We start from the raw sequence: 14,773 nt of genomic DNA, 5'->3' as shown, positions 1-14,773 counted from the left end.
ATATATACTTCCTAGGAATGACTGGCGCGTTCGTTATAAGGATTTCTACTTTCGCAAATCTATTCGTTGTTCATGAAAAGATGCGCGAGAACTGTTCATCATTTTCTAATATTTGTCTTACGTCTTCCATTTCTATTATTTAATTCTAAATTTCTATTCATGTACCTGCCTTTACTACAAAACAGTCCGAAGTATATTGTATCTTATTTAAAAACAATCATCAAGTCGGTGAGGCGATACACATCCAAATTATTGGAATCCTAATTAATAATTCTTCAAATAACTATTCCTAGTTCAATAATTTTCAATCTTGCTCATTTCAAGAAATAACGATTTAAACCACCTCACATTAAATTTTTAGTGGGCATAAAAAATTGTTTCAACAGTTTCGTTTCTCAAAAGAAGTAAATACTACCTACTAGCCATAAGAATGAAAATCTTCAACAACAAAAAATGCTAGAATTTCACAATCACAGTGCGGGAATTGTAGAAACGCATTTTGAATTATTAGTTCTAACATTTCGGAATCTGGATCCATGAAATCAATAACCTTGAACAGATTAAACTGTTATCTTTATGCACTACCTGTTATCTTTTGGAATATATCAACTACTTTTTATGAAACTCTGCTGAAAGCTGAACTATAATGAGTGTATATTGTGTATTCCCGAATATTCAAGAAAAGTTAGCATTACTTCATTTATTTTCTAATAAAAGAGTACTCACAAGGTCGCGCCTGAAGCTCATGTTTTTCGGCAAATTTACACAATAGAACTTACCCAGATTACGGCATCCCAAGTGTTCATTCCGTTCATAACTTACAAAATATTAATTTTCGCTGATAACATGAATTAGTAAAGTTAAAGATATTTAAAAAGAAACAGTTGAAATACGATCTGGCTATTCCAATATGCTTCAAGATTGGCCATTTTATCCCAGTCAGAAATGTTTATTTATTGGGTTACATAGAGAATTGACAACTACCACATGGATATAAATAACATTTTTATTTTACAAATCCCAAGTCTTTAATTCGTAATTTATAGACGATGCTTTAACAAATAGGTTAATCATCCGTGTTTTTTGTTAATTAAAGGTACAAAAATGCGTTTCTCCAATAAGTCGCATCCGTAAGGAAAGAAACTAAATTGATTTAAAACAATTTTGAAATAAATTCTGCAATTAGAAGTTTTTTTTAAATCACACATTAAACTTTTTTTCTGATTAATTTATTAATTATGAAATATCACGTGCTAATTGGTCATATTTTAAAAGAAACATTCTGGTAAATTATTATACATAAGTTTCAATATAATATTTCCAATATATAATATGGGAGAATTTATTATTACAAACTATTTAGAAGATATACAATAATAAAAACGGTCGATTTAAAATATTCATAAATAGCCTTCAAAAATTCTTTTTAACTAAAATAAATTTTTCCGATTTTTTGTGTTATAGTTTTTTTTTTTTTATAATACTAAAATAATTATTTTTAAATATATTTATTAATAATTTTAATATTTTATTTTTTAAATTGTATTAATTGTTTCAAATAATAAACCAAAAAAATTTTTGTGATTATTTTTTACTTCCTGAACACACTACTTAAAAACATGGGGGAGGGGGTTAAGAATTAAGTTTGTTTATTGTTTTAAAAATAAATTATGCATTTGAAAATCTTTATTTTTACAACTATTTCAAATATTTATAATAAAATGCTAGCTGATCCATATCCAAAATCCATCCACATCAACTAACTTATTGGCAAGAATGTTATTTAACTTTCTACCAAAAAAGTTGCATACATCATTTTTGCTCTATCTGGCTTTCATTTCTGTAAACAAAATTTTTCAAGAACATTTTTATTGTAGCCTCTATTAAGAATCTCAGCTATTTGAAATTTGCGTACTCGTAAATATTTTCTAATTATATGAGTGTATTCAAAGATAATTTGCTTCATGAATCCATGTTTTTGAATGTAATCTCTAATGCTAAGTGAGTTAGAAGTTCTTAAAACAAAGGCATTCTTTTGTTTGATATCATTCCAATCTTATTTTTAGCATCTTCTTAAACATGCCAAGGTAAATATGAACTTTAAAAATGAGACCAATAAAATTCTAATGAACCATATTATTTCTGTTCATCTGAATCTGATCTGAATCAAATTTCTGTTCTTTATAAGAATCAGTTGAATCAAAAAAATCTTTTATAAGATTTTTTATAAAATGTCAAATTTGAATATCTTAAGATTTAACACGAATATTTCGATTGATAAAAATTTCTGACAAATGCTTTCAAAATTGTATTCACTATGTTAGAGCAGGAGATTCCTTCAAAGCACAAAGTCGGTTTTCGATTTCACAGACCATTAAAAATTCTATCAGAAAATATTTTGCGAATATATGCGACATTTGGCACATTATGAACATGTTTCGATATTGAAAGTTAGAATATTTAAATTTGAACGGAATTTCCCTAGCGACGATCTAGAACCGGACTACATATTTGCCCTTCTTATAAGAGTTTATCACATCAACAGAAGTTAAATTTTAAATTCCGCCACCGAATAAACTAGAATATCTTTTCAAGAAGATCGCCACTACCTTTGGCTAAAAAAAGATTTTTCTAAATATTTATTTAAGAGTTCTTCATAAATAGATATAAAAACAGAGAATAGATATATATCTCAGTCTTAATCGACTGAGATACGTATCTCTGTGTAAAAAAACGCACTACTTTAAACATATACTAAAATGCACGTTTTTTATGACACAGAGTATAAAATCATCATATCATCAGGAAATCTTTTCATTTCTTTAAATACACTCACATTTTGTTATTTTGTGTTTGAACTAAATAACAAAAATTTGTTACATCACCGCCATTTACTAAATAATTAAACTAAACTACTTTTTTTTGTTAATAATTATACAAATTGGAATTTAACTAAAATGAAATAATAAGCAACATTCTTTCTGAACTTTGAATTACTTTTTATCATGATTTGTATAGTTTCTTTTTCTTTGATTGGAAACGAAAAACAAAAGATTTGGACCCAATACACAAAAATTACCACAAGTTTTCTTTTTAGCATTCTCATCATCATATCAATTGCCTTTCAGACCTATTATTTCATAAATTAACTAATAAAAAATTACACGCGCACATTATTTATCATTATTATAAAATATACTTTTTTTAGCCCAGAAAAATTTAATTTTTACTTGGAAATAATTTGTAATATATATTCGGTCTTTTTGTAAACATATTATCATTTTATCTCATCCTCATGCATTAGATAACTTTTTTTAAATAATCCATTAATTTTTTTTTGAAAATGATGATTTATAGTGGCAATAATTTACGAGAAATATGAGATGCTCCAAGAAGCTGGATACATCCTAAAGAAATTAAATCCATTAATATGTTCTATCGTTTTATGAGTTCAAAAATGTTTATTGTCGATTGCAAAAAGCCACAATATGAAAAATATTCTTAGCTAAATAAAATATAAATGTTCGGAATAATTTCGAATTTGACAATGAGTACAAATTCCCGATGAAATGAGACAATACAAAATTTTCTCGATAAACAATAGATTTTGTCTGTTTCAAGCAGTTCTATTTCCAAAACAAAACAACCTACTAAAATTCTTATGAAAAAAGGCTTTCGATCAGAGAGCTTGATCGAAATCCTCTTTTTTATATGATATTTTAGGTCACTATGAATCTTTGGTAGTTTTTTTATGGATGAATGAAAAGCTATCGCGGGTACAAAGTTTTAAAATTTCGGATTTTTGAGACATGGGCGATTAAAGTCCAAAATAGACAATACACGTCTTTGGAAACGTATTCCTGACGTAATATTCGTCTGATTAAAAAAAATCACTAGAATATTTGTTCTATTTTTAAAGACATATCCAAAAATGATATCCGCTCATTCTTCAGTTTTATTCATACGATACTACCCACAAAATAACCACGCACAAATCTTACGGGGAATTGGCTCCCATCAAAATTGTCTTAATTTTTAATGTATTCTGAATAAATGTCTCAGTGAAAAGTAATATTTTTCTTTATTTCAATATAGATACTTAATGATATTTGAATTTTTTAAATCATCTTCGTCGTCTTAAAATTGGTTAATAACTTATTTGTGTATTTTTATGTATAATAATGAAAATTCTTATATACATTGTGAAATAATAATAATTTTTAATTCAATACTAATACTTCCCAAAGACTATAGGATAGACAAGAAGCAGAAGTATAATTATAAGTGACATCTGGAGTCTGAGGCGATCAACTATTAAGTTTGTAGGCCTTTGCGGGTATGACTATTAAGTTTAACTACTTTGCGGGGGTGACTATTAACTATTAAGTTTGAAAGCCTGACTCGGTAGAGGCGCTGAAACTCGTATACTACGATTTTACATTAGCTTATATGGGCTGCTTCTCCTCTACCCTATGCTCTTTGATACTTCCATGATTAAAACAAAATATCATTAAATAATTATATCGAAATGAGAATGAATCAGTGCGTAAAATGAGTAATAATTCCAAAAAACTTTTCATTATTTTTCTTTGTGCCCATTGAAACATTTATCCAGAAAGCTTACAACAATATATCAACCATTTTCCATAAAGTTTTTGCGTCGTCCTTTGCGGATGAAATATTTATTTTTGTGCACTGAAAATTTTATAAAACCTTACCGTAGAAGATAATCTTATTTAGTTAATGAATCAATGGAGAACTTGCAAATATTGTTAAGTCTCTCTAATATCAATATGTCTACACTAAAAATTCAACCTTATACAAATTATTTCCAACTTATATACAAGTCCGTACTTCTTGGGTTCTTCTCCTTACATTGTATGTTAGCTAAAAGAAAATTTCCATATTACATTTCAACCCTTATTATTTTAAAAAATATTTTAACCAAAAATAATATCGTAGAGATTTATTAAACAAATAAAAAAATCAACTTTGAAAAAATATTGATATGCGATGGAAAAAACTCCCAAGTGGTATAATAAGCGTAGGTAACGTCACGAAAAAGTTTATTTGGATATTTCTTATTGAAACTAGATGGAGATGAAGTACATCGGCACCTGAGAACGATCAAAACTTCAAAAACTCTCGTACCGCAAGGGTAAAATAAATCGAACGATATTATTTTCACGTAAAATAATAGTTTTTGTTTGTATTTTTTTTAAATAGAAAATAACAGGTACAAATATGTTTATTACTTAAAAATAAATACATTTACATAATAATATTGTAATTGCCTCCCGTTCACATTTTATAAATGAAACGGTCTTTGTGTTTAATTATTTCAAATTGTCAAAAATAAAACAACTATCCACAAAAATTGAACACAATAATTAATTTAAATGAGTCGCTTAATTAATATACATAAAAAAATACAACCGAGCAATGGTGGATTAAATTTAATTTTTTGGCACATCGTGGTTAAAATTGATTGCAATGATGTACACTGAATTTCTTACATTTTTTTATGTTTTATAATCGACACCATTGGGTTTTTTTTTACAAAAGAAAAAAATTCCTAACCATATTGCAAAATAAAATTACATTTGTAATTTCTTTTTTTTTTAGAATTATGCTACCTAATTACATTAAAATTATTTAGTCACATTTTTAACAAACGATACACAGTTGTTTCTTTGTTGATATTTTTATTTATAAAACTCGATTATTTTAATGATAATTCGAACGCATGAGACACAGAAAATGATACAATAAAAATTTATTATTAATTCCTCGAAGAATATGTAATCCCTAAATTTGCAACAATTTAAATAATTCCAATTTCTTTATTACTGAATTTTATTAAACCCCGACCATACATTTTTAGATGAATTTTTAGTTAATAATATGACAAATACCACAATACTCGAAATAATAAATCATGGCTTCAGTTACCTTTTTATCTGTGAGTTCTTTCTCCTTTCTCTGTAAGTTCCTCCTTTTTCATACTTATTTATCAGCCCCAACCCGAGTTTTTCTTTTATAATTTTTTTTGCCATGTACATCAAGTGTTGAGAAAAGGCGAAATGTTTTTAAGCCATACTAAAAATTTAAAAATCGAGATAAGTATGCCGGATCTAGTGTATTTGTCACCTAGGTTAAAAGAGCATATGGAGCCAATTTTGCAGGCCTTAATGACTATGCTTAAATGGCTACAGCAATGATGACAAAAAAATATTCCCAATATAATACTATTCTCTAATGAGAATATTTTTACCTCGCCATTATTTTATTCACATTTAGGTTTGCAAAATCGGCTCCTTATACACTAATTACCGAGCTGACTACACTCACTAGCAATACTTATCTCGATGTTAAAAAATGTCTACGAGTTATTATTGATTTCTTCGCTTCCCTTTCTATTTTCAATAAACATAAGCATTTTAACAAAAATATAAAACAAAAACTCAAATGCGAGACTGGCTGATAAGAGTGAGAGAAAGAAACTAATGACATAAACTCGACATGAAATTAGAACTTCGTGTTTTGAAGGTAATGGATACAATGGAACCTGTTCAATTTTTTTTTCGCGAAAGTTGCAAAATCAAAAGTTAAGGCATGAAGTGGCTCGCACTTCAAACCAGTTTTTTCAAAACAAACGAGAAAAATCGATATTGTATAGATAGAGAGTGAATAGCGTAAAATTAATGACTAGGAAGCATTTAATAACTAGCATATCCTCAAATATTATTTCCCTATAAAAGTTATTTAAGATTTTCAGACCTCGCTATAATAGTTATACTAATTTCGGTAAAGCAATAGGACATTAACTTGATGGTCAGATTTCGATACTTTTCATATCTTGTTTATTAGTGAAATTATCGCTTCTATTCTCATCGTGAATACTTTTTAGAAAATGTGATTTTTCGCTCATCTTATTTTCAATGTCTCAGATAGCAAAATTAACTTTCTATGTATTACTATAAAAATTCGGAAATTTAACACTGCTATAGGCAGAAATTCCTATTTTTTTTCGTGCCGATGTAGAAAAACTGTATCTAGAATATTACTGCAAACACATAATGTATATCAATTTAAAAAAATTGAAAAATTTGATAGAAAATAGTCAAAATTTCATTTAATGGAATGATTGCATGGTTTAATTTATTTCTATTTTAATTATACCTCATTTTCTGTATCTGGTCAGTATTGTTTTCGTATTCATTTAATATCTCAACTCGAATTTTCGAAGTAAAAATGAGAGCTTTCAATTTTCAAAATTATTATTATATAATGCAAATAATGAGATCAAAACATAACAATCTTCGTGTATCCAATTAAATAAAAACGATTAAGTTTACGACAATTATCGATAAAAATATCAACTATTCTAAGGCCGTTTTGTTATAATTCAAACATGACAAATATATCTACATACAGGTATTCTTACCAAAAGACACCTTAATTTGTATTATTTTCTAATAAACCAAAAGAACAAATATTATATTCTAAGGTCTGAGAGACAAAAATATTGCAAGTTATTAAAAATTTTGATATTTGGTTTGTTTTTTATTTTGTTTATTTTTAAATTTTAGAAAAAATAAATTCAAAAATATTTTCTTAAATGTGGACACATTCCTGAGACAAAATACACACACATGTAAACCTATTATATTGTGAAAATTTTAAAGCTGAGTAACGTTTGTTTTTTTTTTTATTGTACTTATTTTTTTAATTTTTATTTTGAACAATATCCTTTTTTGGAGGATATGTTGGAAAATGCGTGCTCAACTTGAAGCATTTATATAATATGGCAACTAGGTTGTCGTCCAGACAGAGACAGAGATTAGTTTTTGGGAGGGAACAAACGAGCCTAAATATATGTATCACTACAGTCATTAGTTTTTTTAAATCTAAAAGCACATCGATTGACCGAGTAATTTTTAAGACAACAAACGCGCACGATTTCGATTGTGCAGGTGGCAACACATTCGACTACTAATAAAACATATATATACACATACCATATTATTTATCTCTCTTCTCGTCTCCTTAATAATTTGCACATCTAATTTTCTGGTATATTCTGAGAATTAGGCCGGTTTTTTGTCATTTTTATTCTCAGTCTATTAAATATGTTGTAAAGATTATTTTCTCCATTATGGTTTTAGTTCTATTTACTTGAATATAGATGGCATTACGAAGACTGATTTTAGTATCCCCTTAAAGTATAACCGGCATACTTGTATGTTTTTCAAATAAATAGAAATATTAATTTTGATATAAAATTGCTTTGTTCTTTTTCTGTTCTGTCGCATTATCGATAATAATCGTCTCTTGTGAACGCTTTTAAATATAGTTCAAAACTGATTATTTGCACAAAGGTTCTTTCTAAACATTTGAATTTATGCTGAGCACGACGTGTTAAGGCGGGGCTAAAACTGGAAATTCCAGTTTTTTGGTTAAATATGGGTTTTACGGAATAATAACTTAATTTTCTCTTATAAAATGTATTGAGAAACTTGAAGGTGTTATAAAAACGTCAAATGAGACTTGGATGCTCAAGTTTAGTAAAAAAACCCATTTTCGATTTTTGTCTTATTTCAACCTGATATAATTGACTAAATTCGATTAGCCAATTTTTTATTTAAAAATTTTTTCAAACTGCCTAATGTATTTAATCATAGATAATATATTTGAAATGATTACCGAAAATCTATATTAATTTTTATAAGCTGGGATCTCCTTATTCCTAAATAGCCTTGACATGCCGGGGACAGAACAATTTCTAATATACAGAAAAAATCTTTGAATCAAAAATTAGCTCTGGAAGCGATTTTAGTGATCAAAAATTTTTGTAGGTCCTTTTTTGGTCATTTTGTATTTAATAATGCAACCATTTGTCGATTTTTTGTGTGACTCAATAAAAGAAACAAAGCTTTCCGTCCACATACTCTGATTAGTCTGATCTTTTTTAGTTGTCGATAGAAATAAAAAAAAAATTGAAATTTGAAAAAAATTCCGACACCACAAAAGAAGAACTCTTTCTCAAAAATCAAATCAATGGGCAACTTTAAATACACGTTTTGTACGAGTTTTTGTAACACCTTTAACTTTTTTAATATCTAATCTGGACGGCTCGGAGCCCACAGTTTCCACTGGTGTAGATGTTTGTATTGGTATTGATGGTGCACTATCGTCATTTGTAAGAGTCGCTTTACGTTTTACACCTTGCCTTTGGGGTGGTGTAAAAAGAAGGGTTTGTTGTTGTTGCTCAACATTTGAATCCGGTTGAGCATCGGATGTTTGTGGTATTAATTCTATTGATTCATTTTCTGATGTACTTGTGTGATCGATTATTAAACCTAGACCTTCAGGTCGTACGCCTTGATTCACTAATGCTTGAATTTCTTCAGGTGGTCCTGGTGTAAAGACAGCACCACAACCTTTGCATACTGGTGGTATTGCTGGTGATTTTGATCGCCAATATTGTAATTCAGTTTTGCATTTGTTTAATTCTTGTAATAATGTACTGAATTTTCTTGAGGTTTCCTCATTTTTCTTGTCGTTTTCATCAAGACGTGTTGCATATTCTAATGTTTGTTTTTGTTGTTCAGCTAATTGTCGTTGTTGTTCGGCAATCTGTTTTTGTTGTTCGGCGGTTTTTCGTTTACAAGTTCGTAAATCTTGACGTAACAATGATAACTGGCTATTATACCTGTAAAAATAGAAAATTTCAGGTTTTAATATATTTCTTTTTACAATTGTTGTAAAATTTTTTTTTATTTTCAAGCCTTACAGCTAGCAACACTTCTCAACTAAGGTATACCATTGACACAAGCGTTAAGTAATTGTAAAAGATGATTACTGACACTAACTTTAATTCCCTACCTGACTGCTAGGCGGGCTAAAAAATAACTCATGATTTTAACTGATAAAAGATAGAGGAAAATTAAATTCAAATCAAACCTTTTTATACCATGTATATGAAATATACAAAGGTATACTAAGTTTAGTCCCAATTTTTACTGATGCTTAAAAATACTGATGCTATGACAAGATTTTGCTATAGGTGTTCATAAAATCACCTAATTAGTCCATTTCCAGTTGTCTGTCTGTCTGTCTATTCGTCTGTTATCACGATAACTCAAAAACGAAGAGATATCTAGCTGAAATTTTTATAGCGTGCTGAGGACGTAAAAAGTGAAGTCAAGTTCGTAAATGAGCAACATAGAGCAATTGGGTCTTAGGTCCGTAGGACCCATCTTGTAAAAAGTTAGAGATAGAACAAAAGTTAAAATGTAAAAAATGTTCCTTATAAAACAACTTTTGTTTGAAAATTTTTTTCGTAAACATCACTGTTTACACGTGAGAGCGCAAATTGTATAGTATTATATGGATATATCACTTAGATGTATATGTGTGATATGTATGTAAGTGTAATGTGACAGTGTAATCAACACTGTCTATACATGGCATTTCAACGAATTAACTCAGTCAATTGTTTGTTTTCACTTGTTGAATGAAACATTTTGTCGGAAAATTAATAAAATCTGCAGAAATCGAATGCTAAAACATTGATTTTGCTTTCGATTTTCAACGAATTTATCAAGTTTATGAAAAAAATGTTTTGAACAAAAGTTGTTATTATTTTATATTAAAATAGCATTTTAATATAAATTTTCGTTTATATTTTTTCAGTTAAAAACACAAGTAATCGTATACAAATCGTAATCGTAAGTTAAATTCCATACCCTTATTGAGAGATAAAGCCGACATTTTTGAAGGGAGATTATAATTTGATTTTTCTTCGATTTTGTATCACCTTTTAAATGTGGTGTTTTCAATTCGTTAATGTACCTGTAGAAGTCTATACACGGAATAAGGTACTTGATATTAGGACCCATATTGGGATTGAATCTTGTTCGCAAAATTTTGAGAATCTGTCACTAGATGGCAGCAGTGATTCCAGAAAGCGGGTTAGTTAAAGAAGGCACCAAGGAACTATTAATCTAGATGCTATGAACCCAATTATTTCAAGTCATCACATTGAATGGCTAATGTCTGCGATAAATGAAAATATTCATATACGGAATACGAACTCGTAACATATCATACTAGAATCACTAGCGACAAAACGGAACAAATTTGATGAACTCGGATTTACAAAAATTTACAAAACCCTCGACAAATGTTTCGGGTACGGAATCCTAAACTTGCACTTGAAACATAGCTAAGAACACACTTCATTAATTATCTTTTTTCTTATAGCCTTCGCCAAAGTGAACTGACTTTAAAGATTATCGCCTTTCTTTAAGTTGTTGCGGGTACGGAATCCTAGATTCGTACTTGAATCATAGCTAAAAACACTCTCCATTATATTACCTTTTACACAAAACATAAAAATCAAAATTGCTTCATCTCATTAAGAGCTGCGGTGCCACAAAAAGACAGGCAGCCACACAGTGGCCTGTTTTGGGTTAAAAATAAGTTTTTAACTCCTGATTCACAAAAAGAGGGTTGTTACATGTTTGACCGCTATGTGTGTCTGTCTATGGCACCATACCTCTTAAACGGGTGAACCGATTTGAATGCGGTTTTTTTTGTTTTGAGAGTCAATTTGATAATGCTCTTAGGTATGTTTAAAAAAATCTGTGGAGTCTTTGGTTCTTAAAATTTTGTAAATTTTAGTTGTTTTTAATATAATATCTATATTTTAGTTAGTTGGCAAAACGTTGTATTATTAATAGAAAGAAAATTTGATCATTCATATTTTTCCTGCGGAAGAAAACTTTTTTGTTCAATGCACATTTGAGAAATTAATTAGAAAAAAATGTTTTACCTTTTCATTCCCTGTTTAATTTTTCGAATACGTTTTCTTAGCACCATATTTGATTGGGGTGCTGGTTCTGAAGGCATGTACGATTGTTCTGATGTATCAGCGGCAGAATGAATAGGAGCTTCATCATCTTTTTGTTCACCTCCACTACCAGCTCCTAATGGGGATGAATCCAAGCACAAATAATTTTTACTGTTGCTGGTCGCTAAAAAATAAAAAAATATTTTAAAACAGAAATACAAAACCATTACATTAAAATTTAAATTATTTAAAATATAAATTAATAAATCCTTAAATTTTAAGATCGTTAGTTAATATTTTAAAATGTAAAGATAAAAAATACAAATACATGTGAATGTGCCGCCAGTGAAATCAAGGAAATCTGAACTGAAGTACGCAATTTCTGGTAAACGTGGTTCGATATGTTCCTTGAAATATTCCATTGCCATAGATGACAAATCAAATAATTCGTCTGTCACTTTGTAAGGCCGTTGTAATTTCGTTGTTTTCTTCACATAATGTAATATTCTGTAAACTTCATCTAATACCTGAAATGTTAAAATAATGGTTTAAAGACATATTATTAATCTAAGCAAGAACGTATTATTAATCGTATTATTAATCTTTATTGGGCTACACGATATTTTTCTACTATAAAATGATTTTCTGTTTTACATGCATACAAAATTAGTTTTGATGATATTAGGTTTTCAAGAGGAATTAGAATCCATAAGGAACGAAAATCCAACATATTTGACAAATAATTTAAAAAAATTGCCTGAAATCGATCCGTAAAATTACTTTTGAGCGGGTTTTTGAACGATATCTCAGGAACTACGTCTTCTTTCATAAAATGTGTCCGATTTTTGTATTTCTATTGAAATTACCCTTTGAAAAAAAACGCGACCAACTTTTTATTTCTAAATTTGATAAAACTGAGTAATATAGAGTAATTATCAGTCTAACAAATACATTTAATCGGGTTCATTTAATGATTGATCGACTATTTTTTATTTATTCTTTGAGAATTATTCATTTAGTCGGAAAATGAACGGAATTTTTGTGTGTTTTGGGAATGGTTTATAATTTTATATTAAGCGGTACAGACGATAAAGTCTCAAAAACTACTATCAGCAAAATTGAAAAAATGATAAAGCGTTTGATTTGGACTTTTGTGCTTAGAGATCCTTCATTGTAAAAAAAATTTGAATAATATTTTTTATTTTTATCCCCATATCTATTTTCAAATAAATATTGAACATTCAGGCAGCTTAAAATTTTTCTAAAAGTATCTAAATACAGTGTTGGTTTTTACATAAACGAACCCAAAAATCATTTTTTCGAATATAAACAGACTATTATTAACATTATCAATAGCTTTAACCAACCTCTCCAGCAAAAAAGCAGCAATGACGACGTTCAATATGCTTCCCAAAAGACATTTGCAGTAACGTAAGGCGCATATGCAACGTTTCAATGATATCAGATTCGCATGCTAATGGATGATTGCGTCGAGCTGATTCACGTCGTGGCATCTTTGCTTTGATATTTTGAAATCGTACCAACATTTGCTTTTGCAATTTTTGAAATGTTGAATTCAAAACTGTTCCACATATTTGATCCATTGCGTGAGAAACCTTGCAGAAAAATTGGTAACAAAATAATTTACAAACTACAAAATAAAATTTATAAAATAAAATACTTACAGGTCGTAAATGTGCGATATTTTTGAATGTTAGATAGCTAAATATTTTTTCAATTACTTCATGGGGCATATCCAAAAGATTGGGTTTTGGATTCGGCGGTGGCGATTGTTTACTTGTCCCCGGAATACTTTCAATTATATCAACCGATTGACTGCCGGACGGGCCAGCACATAATTTTGGTATTTTTGCTGGGGGAGGTCCATTGATTTGTGTATTTGAGCTTGTACTTTGTATTGCACTACTAAAACCTACCCCAACACTACTCATAAGTCTTGTGGAAACCATTTTTGAACAAAAACTAAAACAATTATATTTTTATTTTATTTACATACTCATTTTATATAACATAAATAATTAGAAAAATTTCATTGAAAAAATTCATCAATTTTTACAAATTAATTTAAAACAATATTCAATAAAAATTGTAATTAAAATTTATTTTTAATTATTTTTACATTCATGATAATTAATTAAAAATTAAATAAATACAAAAATATTAAATATTTATGTACAAAATAATTATTTAAAATAAAGACTTTGCCACGGAAGTCAAATCTAAAATGGTTGAATCTTACCCCAAAAACAGTAATATTTTAAGACATCTGTTACACAAAATGACAATCCATTATACAAATTATATTATTTATTAATAAATTTAATGTTTTTACAATATTTTAACATTAATTTCAATTGAATTATTTTATTACAAATTATATAAAATCATTTAAAAAAGTATGGCTACTATGACGATTATTTCTAGTTTCTGAATGTTTCCAAAGCAAAAAACTATGATCAAACACGGCCCTGCGCATATTGTTTCTAAACGGTTCCCTTCATACTTGAATCCTCGTAAGATACAGCCATCTATGTATCTTGTCCTTAACTAAATTGACTATATTATGCAATTATTATGTTAAATTATATACTTAATCGGTAATATTGTTTAAATGGTTTTGATCATTAATAATAAAAGAAAATTCAGGAAAATCATTTGAAGAAAAACTTCAATTCTAAACTAAATTTGTTAAGAATTAGAAATGAATTTGATCACAATTTAAATAAAAACAATACCTAAGAATAATAGTTTTTACAAATAAATCTATCAAAAGTTTTTTTTTTTCTGTAATATAAAAATAGATATATTATGTGTAATATCTAACATTTGATCTAAATATGAGATTGCTAATAATTAAGAATACAAACATTATATTAATATTTATTTAGAGTATTT

At 28.3% G+C, this 14,773-nt stretch overlaps 1 protein-coding gene across 2 annotated transcripts; it reads right to left on the bottom strand.

The window, feature by feature from the left end:
* Positions 1 to 6,055: 6,055 nt before the first annotated feature.
* LOC123302895 (F-box only protein 28-like) lies at positions 6,056 to 14,244 on the bottom strand. 2 transcript variants are annotated; one of them, XM_044885992.1, is made up of 6 exons: positions 14,118 to 14,244; positions 13,543 to 13,840; positions 13,225 to 13,473; positions 12,186 to 12,384; positions 11,840 to 12,041; positions 6,056 to 9,715 (listed from the first exon to the last, which is right to left on the bottom strand). In XM_044885992.1, the coding sequence occupies exons 2-6, from the start codon at positions 13,825 to 13,827 to the stop codon at positions 9,058 to 9,060; spliced, it is 1,593 nt and encodes a 530-aa protein (XP_044741927.1). In that variant the 5' UTR covers positions 13,828 to 13,840; positions 14,118 to 14,244; the 3' UTR covers positions 6,056 to 9,057. The 2 variants fall into 2 exon arrangements, with proteins under 2 accessions (XP_044741927.1, XP_044741931.1); XM_044885996.1 differs by lacking the exon at positions 14,118 to 14,244 and having other exon boundaries at positions 13,543 to 13,864.
* Between the last annotated feature and the right edge of the window lie 529 nt (positions 14,245 to 14,773).

The sequence above is a fragment of the Chrysoperla carnea genome, chromosome 1 (genome assembly GCF_905475395.1).
Source record: "Chrysoperla carnea chromosome 1, inChrCarn1.1, whole genome shotgun sequence".
Classification (NCBI taxonomy): Eukaryota; Metazoa; Arthropoda; class Insecta; order Neuroptera; family Chrysopidae; genus Chrysoperla; species Chrysoperla carnea.
Note: the sequence above shows the minus strand (reverse complement) of the source record. Positions and strands in the feature narration are given on the sequence as shown.

Coding starts and splice junctions, on each gene's coding strand:
- LOC123302895 (XM_044885992.1), bottom strand. CDS start 13,827: ATGGTTTCCACAAGACTTATGAGTAGTGTTGGGGTAGGTTTTAGTAGT. Junction 12,042..12,185: donor CACTGGCGGCACATTCACAT/GTATTTGTATTT, acceptor TTTATTTTTTAG/CGACCAGCAACAGTAAAAAT. Junction 9,716..11,839: donor ATTAAACAGGGAATGAAAAG/GTAAAACATTTT, acceptor CTATTTTTACAG/GTATAATAGCCAGTTATCAT.